The sequence below is a fragment of the Orussus abietinus genome, unplaced genomic scaffold (genome assembly GCF_000612105.2).
Source record: "Orussus abietinus isolate OABI.00-Male unplaced genomic scaffold, Oabi_2.0 scaffold254, whole genome shotgun sequence".
NCBI classification, from domain to species: domain Eukaryota; kingdom Metazoa; phylum Arthropoda; class Insecta; order Hymenoptera; family Orussidae; genus Orussus; species Orussus abietinus.
Window position 1 is genome coordinate 93,485 of NW_019394440.1, and position 14,955 is coordinate 108,439.

General features: G+C 42.0%; 2 protein-coding genes across 8 annotated transcripts; one reads left to right on the forward strand and one right to left on the reverse strand.

Annotated features, from left to right (window-relative positions):
* Nucleotides 1-860: 860 nt before the first annotated feature.
* On the reverse strand, nt 861-10,343 carry LOC105702247. Of its 7 annotated transcripts, none has more exons than XM_012429663.2 (14): nt 10,313-10,343; nt 9,918-10,220; nt 8,849-9,068; nt 8,552-8,754; nt 8,197-8,471; nt 7,839-8,115; nt 7,039-7,760; nt 6,503-6,775; nt 6,018-6,278; nt 4,811-5,116; nt 3,742-3,959; nt 2,419-2,535; nt 2,212-2,330; nt 861-1,914 (listed from the first exon to the last, which is right to left on the reverse strand). In XM_012429663.2, exons 3-14 carry the CDS (start codon nt 9,055-9,057, stop codon nt 1,742-1,744), a joined length of 3,153 nt encoding a protein of 1,050 aa, XP_012285086.1. In that variant the 5' UTR covers nt 9,058-9,068; nt 9,918-10,220; nt 10,313-10,343; the 3' UTR covers nt 861-1,741. The 7 variants fall into 7 exon arrangements, with proteins under 7 accessions (XP_012285086.1, XP_012285085.1, XP_012285084.1 ...); XM_012429662.2 differs by lacking the exons at nt 9,918-10,220; nt 10,313-10,343 and adding exons at nt 9,280-9,364; nt 9,554-9,783; XM_012429661.2 differs by lacking the exons at nt 9,918-10,220; nt 10,313-10,343 and adding an exon at nt 9,554-9,783.
* On the forward strand, nt 10,212-14,090 carry LOC105702249 (haloacid dehalogenase-like hydrolase domain-containing protein 2). The gene is made up of 5 exons (XM_012429666.2): nt 10,212-10,235; nt 10,331-10,582; nt 10,794-11,090; nt 11,163-11,373; nt 12,275-14,090. Exons 2-5 carry the CDS (start codon nt 10,488-10,490, stop codon nt 12,446-12,448), a joined length of 777 nt encoding a protein of 258 aa, XP_012285089.1. The 5' UTR covers nt 10,212-10,235; nt 10,331-10,487; the 3' UTR covers nt 12,449-14,090.
* The last annotated feature ends 865 nt before the right edge of the window (nt 14,091-14,955 follow it).

Genomic DNA, 14,955 nt, shown 5'->3' on the forward strand with positions numbered 1-14,955 from the left:
GGATTTTTGGAATATATTTCTTAACTTTGCCCAGACCAGAAGCAAAATGCGGTCGAACTCTTGTATTTCGATTAATATACAATTATCGAAGGCTCCAGTATGAGAAACACAAGGGTCAGGACAATTTTACGACAATTTAGAACACTCTGGTAATCGATAAACTCGTATTTGAACGGGATAAATGTAAAAAATGTGTTTTATGCGCTTCTATGCAAAAACGATGGTTATGCTAAACTTCTATGCCAAAGCAATGGAAATATAAGCTCTCGGAGTGTAAATTTAATTGCCCTAGAAATCACAGATGGCGCAGGGGGTCCCTCTGCAGCCAATTAGGGCCCCAGAAAGCATGAATCCAGAGAATTTCTGAGTTGTACTTCGATTTCTTTATAGTTATTGTACGAAAACAACAGTTGGAATTACTTAATGCACTTAATGCAATAACACTTAATGCAATACCCAATATAATTCGACACAAATGTCAATATAAAAACAAACGTCGGCAACGTAGGTATTTAGAAAAATCTTCTCTATCAACGTCGATTAAGTTTATCGACGTGTTTCACTTCACCTTAATCAATGAATGCTGAATAAATGAATAAATTTACCCTCTTAGCCGCAATGAAAGCAGCTGATTTACGCAATATATATATTCAAAACCTCCATTTAAATATATAAGATAAAATCTATGTATACCATTACGTCGTTTCTCATCTCTAATCACCGACTTTCCAAATGTCTATTCAATATCAAATCTATCCAAAATCTATTCAATATCATTCCGAGCCCTGGAACGGTTCAAGTTAGGATTAAAGCAACCTATCAAACAAGCTACTGAACAAGAGGACAAAGATAACATGGCGTTGTTTAATGGTTTGCTTTTATTTTCTAATAAATTACGTTTATTTAAGATTATCGAATCTATATTGAACTATAGTACAAAATCGATATACGATTTGACATTTCCGATAGTAGTGTGTCTCCTCCCATCCCGAGACCTGAACCACCAGACGAGCGATCCGAGCTAGACTCCCCCTTCGTCTAGACTAGTCACCCACTCATCCTTAGTTCAAACACAGGGAAAATGTCCTCCCTTGTTCGTCCTTATAATCCGACTCAAAGGAAGCTCCTCGGTACCCTGGTGAACACGAATGCCTTCCCGTTGTGCATTGACAATGGTATATCTGCAGGTAAGGCATTCATGTCCTCCAATGTACACCGGGAGACATCAATGCCCTCCCATCCTACACAGGCGATGTAGTATCTGCAGAGGAGGCATTCGTGTCCGCCATTGTACATGAGGCAAGGAACGATACATTGATACGAGCCGTTTGCCAGGCCACGCTACGCCAGAGTTCGACCTTCCGTTCGTCGTCTACGTAGACCACGTTCATACGATAAGCAAATAGAATAGTCACGGGTTAGCTGTTCGAACCGCATCTTGCATAGGAAATGTCCCCACTGAGTAGAGCTCGTCAGAGAGAAATAATAGGAACGGAGGAGCCGCCTACGTAAATGCAATCCCTGTTAAGCGACGCATCACCGCGAAATTAAGTAATTTCCAGAAGACATATACGTTTCCCACATAGACCGCCGACCCCGGTGAAACGAGACCGAGCTCTCCAGGAGGGAGTTAACGTATTCCTCGCGATATCGGAGCATCGACCGATCCGCGTAGCTCTTGCTCCGGCATCGCCTCGAACATTCCCAGGGCTTTCGAACACCCCGACGAGGGTCTCACAGGTTATATGTTGCACGGTTTCAGGTTGGTCCCTTGCCGACTGTAGAAGAGAATGTAAGCGTTGCTGAAATCCTCCTCCTGAGGTTTCTGCCTGCTAGTTACTTCGTCGTTGTAATAATACCAGACGTCGGTCCGCGGGTTTTTCGCGTACGCCGTGTAGTGCCCCGCTGAAACACCTGCAGGCAAGAAAATACCTTTCTACATAATGTTACGCGAGGTTCAAACGTAGAACGATACATTTACTTCCGTGTTAACCTTTACCGTTGACCCATTTCGATAACGGCGGAACTCGCCGGTTCGATAAGTGTCTTCGGAGTAACGCATTCGCGCTCTTCTAGGTGGAAACCTCGGTTTACCAAGAGGTATGTATCTTAGGGGAAGCGATAAACCAAGAACGACACTTGGTAGCGATCGTCGGCAGAAAGGTAAAATCTAGGCTGCAGCGGACTCGATGCACTTTAAGATTGACTCACCTCCAAAATGGCACACGCAGGCGTAGAGATCGTAGAGGTGTCGTCCCACGCTGAGGCCAACCAGGGGGAAGGTAACCTTGTCGTCTAGTTTCATGCTGACGCATTCGTAGAATACGAATCTACGGCAAAGAAAGGCGTAAGCGTGATTCTCAACTTCGAGGCATGTTCCTCCGTCAAGGTTTGCAAGTGTCGTGGCTCGCTCCGTACCTTTTGAGGTAGACTATCAGGAACTTAGGGTATCGGTGGACGGTCAGCGTTTTCGTGGCGCACTGATTACGCTCGCACTTGGGACAGAACCATGGATTGTGCTCATCTAATGTCTCACTGAAACAAGGACGACATGGAATGAAGGATCTTCGAATCGTTACTCTTTACGTTCTTCAAATTGCCCAGAAATTTAAAATCCGGAAAAGATATTTTAAACATTAAACGTATCTGTAATTGGATTATAATCTTAAACTTGTAATTTTAACCCTCTACAGCAACGGCTTTAAAGTTACATACCCGTATATCGATACTTTTAAGTCTTACTTGATTTTTCCGGCATGCTTAAATCTATTTCAATTTAATTGTGTATTATTTGTTCTTAATCTAGTTCTATTTAATTGTTAATGTAAACTTAAATCTATTTCAATTTAATTGTGTATTACTTCTTCCTAGTTTGTTTATAAATTTAGAGTTTTCGTTAATACAAGGGGGTTAACACTTGTGAGTTACTCGTTATACCAGTTTGTCTTGACTTGAAAGAAAATGAGTTACAAATGATTAAGGACAATTTTATGGTGTTTATCTTGTAAACTTTTCTTCCTATTTAAATCCTTGGCTTCGAGGGCCAAGGATCCATTTATTAAGGTGAAGTGAAACCCCCTTCAAATCAGTCAATTTGAAAACAACACTTTTTTTTAAGGGTATTGGACAAAACTGTCCGTAACTTTGACACATGACCCGTGATCATCTAAGAATTGTCCTGTCACATTCAAAGTTTGGATTTTCGGACAAAAATTTCTTAACTTAGCCCAGACCAGAACCAAAGTGGCGTCGGCCTCTCATATTTCGATCAATCTACAATTATCGAAGGCTCTGATATGAGAATCGAAAGGGTCGGGACAATTTTACGACAATTTAGCACACTTTGGGTATCGATAAACTCACATTTGAACGGGATAAAGGCGAAAAAAGTGTTTTATTCGCTTCTATACCAAAACGATAGAAATACGAGGTCTCGGAGTGAAAATTTAATTGATCTGGAAATCACAGATGGCGCAGGGGGTCCCTCTGCAGCCAATTAGGGCCCCAGAAAGCATGAATCCAGAGGATTTCTGGAGTTTTACTTCGATTTCTTTATAATTATTGTACGAAAACGACAGGTGGAGTATGCCATTTAGGACACTACCCAATATAATTCGACCCAAAAGTCAATATAAGAACGAACGTCGGCAACGTAGGTATTTAGAAAAATCTTCTTTATCGTCGTCGATCAAGTTTCTCGGCGTATTTCCCTTCACCTTAAACGGTCAGTAAAGAAGTTACCTTTGACTAAATGCTTGCAAACAATCGTAGAGGGAGAGAGGATGAGGCGGCCGCTGTTTGCTCACGCTAACATGGTCGATCGGCTGCACAATTTTGGGCACGTTCTCGGTGTATCGAACCGCCAAGTTATCGCCATTTTGCAGCGCCACCATACCACTTTCCGGCACTCTACATCCTGTACAGTGTGTAGTAAACATACATCGCGAGCACCGGTGACCCTGTAAACAAGAAACACTTCTCGATATTTCATCCTACGCAAAGAATGTAACGCGTCTACGTCTATACGAAAGAATGTCACCAAAGTATTGTAAAAACTTTCTAACAGTTTAAATGCACGCCTCCACAAGATATGGGAGATGGCCGTTACGACTCCCTACATTTGACATCTATAATCGTTTAAACCAAAAGTATCACGTTGGCGACCAAATAAACGTTATCCATCCATTATAAACGCTTCTCGATATTTCATCCTACGCAAAGAATGTACGCGTCTACGTCTATACGAAAGAATGTCACCAAAGTATTGTAAAAACTAACAGTTCAAATGCACGCCTCCACAAGATATGGGAGATGGCCGTTATGACTCCCTACAGTTGATATCTATAATCGTTTAAACCAAAAGTATCACGTTGGCGACCAAATAAACGTTATCCATCCATTATAAACACTTCTCGATATTTCATCCCACGCAAAGAATGTACGCGTCTACGTCTATACGAAAGAACATCACCAAAGTATTGTAAAAACTTTCTAACAGTTCAAATGCACGCCTCCACAAGATATGGGAGATGGCCGTTACGACTCCCTACAGTTGATATCTATAATCGTTTAAACCAAAAGTATCACGTTGGCGACTAAATAAACGTTATCCATCCATTATAAACGACGAAAAGATCCCGAAGACATTAATCTGGAATAAGACGCCCGATTCCAATACACTCTCCAAAGTCGAGTGATTAAATGAGACGCTTGGCCCCATCTAAAACTCCAGACTTGTAGGAACTTACAGTAATTAGTCAAAGCCAGGTCTACCAGATAGAACCTAGCTCCGGTGACTACGTGGAACTACCTGTCCGTCGACGAAGTGAACGGTGTAGCTGCCTTCCTGTGGCACTACCTTCTCGACGATACCGTAGAGGTCTCTCGCATTGACTCTGGATGGCAACTTGACCAAGTAGGGGTAACCGAAGATCTTGGTGCCTTTTCTGTTGTTGGTCGCCTCGTTGGTGTCGTGCCTTAACAAGAGCGGGACGTTGAGTATCCTCACCGCTGGCCTGGGTCGACCGGTCTGATCGATCTTGGCGAAGGACGACGCCGTCACGCACGTAGAACACACTGGGCACATTTGAGGATCCGTTTGGTTCTTGAAGTAGTTCTGTTGGGTAATATGCACTGCTCTCTCAGTTTTCACTTTAGCTTATTTCACAAATATCGGACCCCGGGGACGTCGAACTGGTGCCAACGAAAGAGTCGTTACTCTCGAGTCGGTTGCTCGACTCTACGGTCGTTGTGGATATGCAAACGTAACCGGAAATAATTGAAAGAAATTTGTGAAACAAACTATAAATAGCTAACGAATTAACGTAAACAGATCCCCTCACCCGCTCGCTACATACGCTTCAAACTCCAAGCAGAACGAAAGACGATCTTGCTGGTGGAGCAGAGGTAGCTGTCGATCTATCCGGGGAATGCCGGCGAGCCGGGAAACCTTCGGGAAATTTAAAAAAGTACCACAGTGACGATATGCATTGTCTGAGTAAACGGTAGAGGATTCGATTCTTTTCTATTTACGACTTCGAGACCCTCAGTAGGACGGCAGCGTCAGACTAGTCTGAATTGAGTTCCACGCCTGAGGCATGGCTTGCAGATTGGACTAAACGAGCGGGCCACGCGGGTTTCCACCTCGACGACGAGCCACCTCGGCTTGCGAACAAGCTTCCCCGGCTAGGACTGGCGTCGAGCTTTTTCTGGTTCCCGCGCGTACCTCTACGGTACCGCCCGGCTAGAGCGTTAGATGACCTGTTCTCAGACCTTCCCGAGGTGAAACTTAGTGGCAACCGAGTGCCTCGCCTGTGCACCCCTACTGCAAGATTGACGCTGCCGGTATCATCATCGGGTGTGTCGACGAATTCGATTATCAGCGACGGCATTACTATCGACCGACTTAAAAGCTCATTGGATCGGCCTGTCGTTCCGTGCCTTGTAAATAATTCCCCGGATGATCGTCTAGGGAAAGCAAAAGCTAACTACTTTAACGACAGCGAAGGGGCACTCACCTCGATGCAGGGATCGCACATGATGAAGTTACAGTTATTGCCTCCGTGTTTCTTCAGATCTCCGTCCAATTCCTCCAGGCATATGGTACAGGGGCCGATCTCTTCCCCCGTCGACGTCCCGTTCTGACAGGGCTCCGTCTCTGGGACGCGATCGCCTCCTCCATCGGAGATCGACGTGTACGGATCGGGAGGTTCCATCAATTCGAACGCGTAAATTGAGCGATTCGTGTCATCGACGTACCTCAAGAGAGAGTTGTCGTCCTTAAGAGGGAAGAAAGAACAATTATCATCCACCTCGTATGTATATGGTATAAGGTTTGTGCGATAGGATGTAGCCTCGCAACGAATCTTCAGGTTGCGAGAATGTTCTCCTAATGCGATTAATCTTGGAGGGCAGTATCGGCGGCTACCGACGCTGATAGGTACGCCACCTTCTTCACCCTCCGAGATGGGATTAAATTCGGACTCGAATAGGCTTCGCTTACCAATATTCTTGCTATGTGGTTTTCCAGTACTTCGGCCATTGCCACGTTGGCCGTGGCCACGTTCTCCTTCCCCAAAGTCTTCAATACTTCCTCCTTAAGCTTCCCAATTCTGGACTGTTTGTTCAATGACACGACACATCTCACAGGGGAGTCGCTATTCGCAGGAATGTACGTGACGCTCAGCTGTTTCTCCATCGCGTGAGGCAACGGTACCGAGAGGTACATGAAAGGCTCGTACGTCACAGAGACGTGCTTACACACCGCACAAACGACCTGAAAACAATTCCAGGCACATAATATACACCCAATCTCGAGAATTCTGCGATTTATTAAAGCTAAGAGCCGGTTTGTCTTGCGGCGTGAGGCTTGTTCCGGGACTCTACGGAACGAGAAGGAATATCCGCTACTTTGATGTCAGAGATCCGTGATAGCGATTACTTTATCTTGACAGCAACACTCCGTGTCTCGAATCTCTATCTTCCGTATTCTAGCACGTCCGTATGCTGTCTAGCAATTTAAGGTTACCGACTACTAACTGTGCTCTTGAATTGACCCTGGAAAGTATCTACGATGATACTTCTGTTGGACTTGAGATGTTTCGCCCAATGTTTGTCAGCCTCGACTTCTTCTTGAGCAGCTATTGCACCGTTTTCACAATTTTGTAATATCCGTGAGCACTGTGATCCACTGGTTCCCAATCCATCTCGTCTGTGGTTCTTCTCTTGATCTTCGAGCCGCATCCTCTTTACATTGCACTTTTCTAAACCACTGTCGTATTCGGTGTCGGAACCACTCGATAGACAATCGATGCTACAATTGCTCTTCTGGACATTGACTTCTTTTAACCTCTTTATACTGACGCTTTTATTGTCAAAGTCGTGATTCTCTGTTAAATTTGAGTTATCGAGAGCCATTCTCCGAATGTTCTCCTTAGGAAACTTTTGAGAATCGTAATGGATTTCGTTATTGCACTCTTGCGGAGTTACCAAGAAATTTGCATTGCTAGTTTTAGCATCCTTGAGAATATCATATAAGCCTTGATATTGCGTCGGATTTTTAGAAAGTTCGATGAGCTTATCTAATCTCAAAGGACGCCTAGTAAAAGTTGTGTCCGTATCTTCTTGCATTCGGTTATGAATGAAGATGGATTTAGTATCTATTATTTCATCCGAATCAAGCGTTTCCTCGTCGTCGTTCAAGGATGATCTCCTAGGTGAGTTTGCCGTACTATCCAACTCACACATAGGAGAATCTATGTCTAAACAATAAGAATCTATGTCTATTCACACGTTACGAGAGTGAGCAGTAAATATAATAAATATATCTTTGACCGTACCTCTAGGTGAACCAGCCATGGTCACATTTGGACTACTTGGACACTCCGGTGATGGTAAGTTGTCATACACTTCCATTAATTCTAAATTAGAATTGGAATTACTAGTGGCAGTGACTATAGCATCCAGAACCGAATTCTTTGCACCGTTCCGGTTTGCATTAATTGAATTGGCAGCAGTAGTAGTACATGCAACATGGCAGTTCTTCGGTGACTTGGCGACATTCATTTGTTCATGAAGAGAATCCAACAAAAGTGCAAGAAACTCTTGGCAGTCATGCTGTAACAAACAATGTATTATTTTTTCAATTCAACACCAAAAGGAACATACGTTTATTATTACACGACCATGTAAAATTACCTGTCGATAGTCCTTGAACTGTGAATGGTAAGCACCAAGAGTTTGCTTGAACTCTGTTGGTTTTACTACGCTAAACTCACCAGACCACATTTTACTTAGGAGAGAACTAAAATGTGCCATCAATGATTCAGGAGGTGGTAATTTCTCTCCTCGTTGTCGTAGTTCTAAAAAGTGTCGTAAAACAGGCGGTGTGGCAGTAAGACACTGCAAACCAGCAGCCATGAAGCACGTGTTCCCGAGGTTGAGAAGCCCGCAAACCCCAGCAGGAGTAGAAACTTTTGACAATGTTTACAATTACTTATATATTCCACAAACAAAAGTTCAACAACTAGGAACATTCAACTTTTTATCTTACCAATCACAGAATCGTCCTGAGTCTCCCCAGTCTCGGTATAGAGATTATTCAATGCTAAAGATCCAGGTGGAAGAAAAGCACCGTACTCTATACCGCTTCCGGAATCGCACATTGGATCGGCTCCAACATCTGCAAAATCATCCAAACCTGGTGGTGGTGGGAGTGGAATAGCATAATCGGACGTAGAACTATTCGCTTCTGTCCTACGAAATGCAATGAAATAAAATTCAGTCAATAAGAAACCTGCAAAACTCAAATTTCATAAAATCATACGGCAGATTATCGATAAAAACTAACCAGGTATTTTCAATCCCCATATTGACCTCCGTAGGTAACAAATTATCCTCTTGTAAGGTGAGAGTATGATCTAAGGTAGATGTAAGAGGACTGAGACCTGTAGATTCGGAGACCTCTAATACCTCTGGAACATCTGGTAATTCACAAGCTCTGGATGATTCGATCATTGAAATTGCTTCTATTTCTGACACACCCATCAAGTTGTCCATTCAGAATGTACCTACGATGTACAAGGTTATTATACCATTTAACCTTGAAGTTGCGATAACTTTAACTGCATACCATATTATCATACATATTGTAATACAACCGACGGTACGTTCCTAACATATAACGATATCGCAAAATTAATAAATCTATTAATTCTCAAAGACGCGAAAGCAGATTAAATTACTAACGGGAAACAAAAAACTTGAAAATGTTCTTCTTACCCCTCTCCGAGTAACAATACGTGAAAGCTCCGATCAAACCAGTAACACGATAAAAATAATAAGGGACGCCCACGTTGCTCGTATACTAAAAGATCATTTCAATCGGAAAGGTAAGCAATGTATATTTACTCCGAGTTGTATTTGCAAAACGCGGAATGACTTGGTTAGGGAATAATGGCGTCTAGTCATGCACCGAATAGAACGATAACGTCGGAAAAAATATGTTTTAAAAGCAAGGTCTCGAAACTTCCAACCTATAACCGAAATAACGTACCACGAGAGCACCATTACCGATGACTGGCGTTCCTACAATTCCAGGAGGCTCGCGGTTGTATACCAATTAACCGCGGCACATTAACAGGATTCCATTACACCGCTTGAAATAAGATTATCACGTAATAGATACGCGACAGGGTGGTCGATACACGTTAAATACGATTTGCAGAGCGAAGCGAGGAAAGTAGGCGGCCCTTCCCACTGGAAAACGTGACCGGACAGCGGCCGAATCGCCGGGCGGGAAGACAGACAGGGACGCCATCTTTGAACGGAACAAACGCATCGCGAGGCGCTTTTCCGAGGGGCGATAACGGGGCGGATATCCTCACGCAAGAGTGCCGCTTTTTACGAAATGTACTCACTCGTCGTCTCGGACGATCCAGGGAAGTTCTCCTTCAGCTCTCGGGAAGCCTAGGCGAGCCTCGCAACGAGCAGCATGATCGGCGGTTAAGCGGAAAAAGAACTCCGCGGCGAGCGCGGTGCTCCGAAAATGAAGACCAATGAAGACATCCTCCCGGAAGAGCGCGGCTCTGGCTTGCGTTTCGCCTTCGTCTCATAGTATCTCCAGATGCCGCGAGGGCGCGCGGTAGTCGCTCACGTGTCGAATTTCTCAGAGCGATGGACATTTACCGAGCCGAGTCCCTGCGCAGAGATCGCGAACGACACTGGACACGTTAAATGTACTTAATGTTAATTTATGTATTTTCATGCGCGACGGAATTTCTGCTACCCGAATATAAGGACACCAATTACTCACGTTTCACGGGCACCGCAGGAAAGAGCCAAATGGGAGGCACGGCACCTGCATACGTTCTATATATACCGGATATCGTGGCCTAGTGTCGAGTCTCGACGCCAGTGGCGCTGACGTCGACGCAAGATTACTCGGTTGATACGGCAACTACGGCGCATCGATTTGTTTAATCGCAAAAATGGCAAGCAAGATAAAGACCGTGTTAATTGATCTCAGCGGAACTTTGCATATCGACAATACGGTAATCCCCGGCGCCGTGGAAGCTTTAAATAGGTAATGCCAAACTCTCTGATAGATGGTATAATTTTTATACTGCATTCGCGCAGTCACCCGACTGCGCAGGTGCCGCGTCAGCGCGCGCAATTTTCAAATTACGTTACCAGGATAACCGTAAAAGGTAGACGAACTTTAAATGCACGTATTAGAAAACAAATCATAAGTAATGAACGTGTTTTAAATTGGATACATTTATTTCCATTTGCAGGCTCCGACGTGCCGATCTGCACATCAAATTCGTGACAAACACCACTAAGGAATCGAAGACGTCTCTCCACGGTCGATTAATCAATCTAGGATTTGAAATCAAGAAAGAGGAAATATTCAGCTCTTTATCGGCGGCAAGAGAAGCGATTATTTCTCGAAAATTGAATCCACATCTTCTAATCGATCCTGCTGCTATGGAAGACTTTGAAGATTTAATAATGACAGAGCCCTTCGATGCTGTAGTAGTCGGCCTTGCACCAGACAAATTTAATTACGAAGAACTAAACAAAGCATTTAGGTAAATTACTACCAGGAGGTTTCAATTTGCATTAGAAAGATGTGTAACTTCCTTCCTTTATACAAATTTCAGACTTTTGCTTAATGGAGCCTCTCTTATCGCTGTCCACGAAGGGCGATATTACAAACGACAAGATGGTTTAGCTTTAGGTCCAGGTGCATTCGTAAAAGGACTCGAATATTCTGCAAACGTGAAATCAGAAGTAATCGGAAAACCAACTCCGGAATTTTTCAATACTGCATTGGGAGGCATACCCCCGGAAGAAGCAGTTATGATCGGTGATGTAAGAAACTTCTTTGATTTTGCATTGATAATGTGTTTGCTATTAGCAGACAAATTATATTTCGTTTCTTAAATACTTTATTAATATATAACCATTCTGGGTTTCACGATTTCCAAGTAGTTGAAGTTCTTGCTTAAGGGGGTCGTACCATGTGACGGCCAGTTTTTTCCGCTTTTTTCAGCTTTTTTTTTTTTTTGTGGGTCATTAAATTACACATACTTGAAATATTTACTACATATTTACTTGTATTTAAACAAACTATACCCTTTTTTTTTAAGCAAAAATATTGTTTATTTTAGCGTATAGAGTTCTCGAAAGAGGCCGCTGTAAAAAAAAAGTAGTGAAATGGCTGCCACGATTCCTGCTGTTCTCCTCATCTGAAATAAAAAAAATTAATTGTTTATTAATCTATAGATCTGTGGCTATATCTGGTACCAGAATGAAGTCAACAAATTTGTAATTAAAAAATTCAGCCAGTTTTTTTTAAATTAATTTGAAGTTTTCGTATTTTTTTCGATGAATTTAGCTCGAGCTAAAAAAACTATGATAAATATCACTAAGATTCTGGTACCAGTTGTAACCACGTGTCTACTGAACATGTCATTCAAATTTGAGCGCAATCGGTTCAGTAGTTTCTTCTGAAACTTAGCAGCCAATTTGAAAAATGTAGTTTTGAGAAAAACGCGTTTGAAAGTTCAAGTACGCATTACGCAAAGATAATTTTGACTCACCTTAAAGGGCCATTACTTCTTAGCGACTTCGAATGCGGTGAAATCCTTTTACAGACATATTGTAGGGATGATTTGGAAGTAATTTAGCCAAAAAAAAAATCGATTTTTCGTCCCCGACACATAGTACGACCCCCTTAAAAACTGAGTTTGATAGAAATTTTAATTCACAGGACGTCAAAGATGATATCGGTGGCGCACAAGCTGTTGGAATAAAAGGATTTTTGGTACAAACTGGAAAGTATCGCCCTGGGGACGAAAATATAATTACACCACCGCCGACGCAATTGTGTCCATCGTTTGTAGAAGCCGTAGAAGAGGTTCTTCAAATGGTTGCTAAAAAATGATATATTAAATCATTAACTTATTATCTGTGTGCTGCACAGTGAGTACATACAGCCGAGCATAACAGGAGTACGAAATGAAAGAGCCATTTCTGCGTATTAAATTATATATTTGATTCAAATGTTATTTGTTCAATACTCATAGTATATATTGATACTTCGGAACGTTATCATGACAATATGGAATTTGGTAATGAATACGATGAGACTGACGATATTTTCCCTGTGATATGAAAGTATCTAAGTCGCGTTACTCAAAGGATCTTTCCACTTGAAAATAAACTACGAGTTCTTCCATTAGCTACGATATACGAAGACAAAACTAGAGTGGCTTATGAATTAGGAGACCTCATCATTTCTAGAACAAATTGATTCTACCGAGGCGATGCTGAATACCTTGCGAGATGCGCAAAATATAATACTCGCAATACCTGTATACCGTGTGTAGTAATTTCTAAAACGTTTGACTAGATTAACTCTTATGGTATAATTACTCCCTTCGCAGCGCATCAGCTTAAAATTACCGAGATTGGATTTTAACATATTCACTGTGTTAACAATCAACGCCCCATTCCGCACGCGTAGGCAAGGTGAACTAATGGACTTTCATAGACATGCGGAAATTCGTAACATGAAAAGACATTTATAATATCCAGCGCATAACAATCCATTTTCATTTTATTTAGATAAAGTGCCAAGTATTTCACGTTAAGGACTTTTCGTGTTTTTCCAGCTGTCTCTTCGTATATTTTTTATGTACGATTAAACAAATTCATAGCGTGGAGTATCAGTGGCACGGATATCATTTTAAATACACGAGATCTGCTTTGAAATAAACTGCAACCGTGAAGAGTGTAATATACGTAAGAGATTTTCTTTTTTTTTTTCAAAGGCAGCCGGCGAAACGTACTGAACGACATCCTTCCTAATTTATAATTCACTCTAGAGAAAAATAGCCGCTTCTTTGCAGTCATTACGTGCATACAAATGAACATATCACAAACAATTTAAATGCTGTATATATATATTTTTTTTCCCCTTCTCTTTCCCAAGATTAACCTTAACAGGTGCTCGTAAAGACCGATTTCTCTTTTTATATATTGCAACTTCTTTAAAAGAACCGCAGCACTGTAGGAATATGATATTAGTACAAAATTTGGCACCACTTCTTACATTTCCCTCCCGGAGACGGTAAGGACATCAGTTCTGTTCAGTCCTATTATCAGCTAAACTTCCTCATTGTATCTTAGATTGATAACATCCGTTTCGATTTCAGAACGGTGTAAGCAAATTGGTTGATCGGAAATGTAAACCCAAGTGCAATTCATCGCTTACTTACCAAGCAATTCGACGGGAATTGTATAACACTGATATTCATTTGTACAGCTCTTGGGTAAAGAATCGCGACTCCATTTGGCTTGTTAAAGATAAACTAATAACCATGACGATAGGCTCGCAAAAGATTCGTAAAAAATGCAGTGCACTCGCCGTGAGTTTTGCCCATCCGATCACATTATCTATTACATATTCTGTTCTATTGTCTCACGTCAAAGAATTCAGAAGTCCCATAGAAGCCTAGAACCTATGTTAGCGCTTGATGTTCTAAAAGTTGATTAACAAACCAGAAGTGGGGAGTAAAAGAGAGATCGCACGTGTTAGCCAACAATATCTCACATACGGGAGGAAGAGAGACGCATATAGAAAGTATTGGGTGTAAGATAAAGAAAGAATGCAATCGCTATGTATCGCCATAAGATTAGGAGAGATGGAGAGATGATTACAGCGCCGCCATCCGTTGGCTAACATACTATTAGGTTGGGGAATAAGTTCGTAGCGTGTTTATCAAAGACTTTTATTATAAAAACGCTACGAACTTATTCCCCAATGTTTATCAAAGACTTTTATTATAAAAACGCTACGAACTTATTCCCCAACCTAATATTTGTCCAGCATCGAACGTCCGTATCCTTCTGGGCTTCTATTGAGACTTCTGAATTCTTCGTTCACGTGCGAGTGAGTTTTCTTAAACATTTTCCTGCCTCGAAGACTGCACTGTTCTGACCACCCTCTAGCTAATAGAATGTACACCTACAGCAACTTAATGCAGTCGTGAATTACAAAAGAATTAGCCGTAATCGAATGCCGGTGTACCAGCTAACCGGAATGCCCTCTTATGTCTTATTATCTAAGCTCAGGCACGTCATCATCTCTCGTATATTGGCAGATTACGATTAACTTGTAATTAACGCTACCAGTACACGTCTAGCATTTCATTTCGCAACAATCCCACGGACAAATGATTTTCAAACAGCAGGAAAGAAATATCATACAGTAGCTTCGTATAATAAAGTTTCGTACATCCAACGCCGTGATACTGACATACACACATAAACCTAAGAATAAGTCAAACTTAACTGATAATAAATATCCTCACTTTTGGTAGCTATTCTCATAGAATCGACAATTACTTTCGAGCTTCTTAATAACTCTTAATATTGGGTTACTAATAA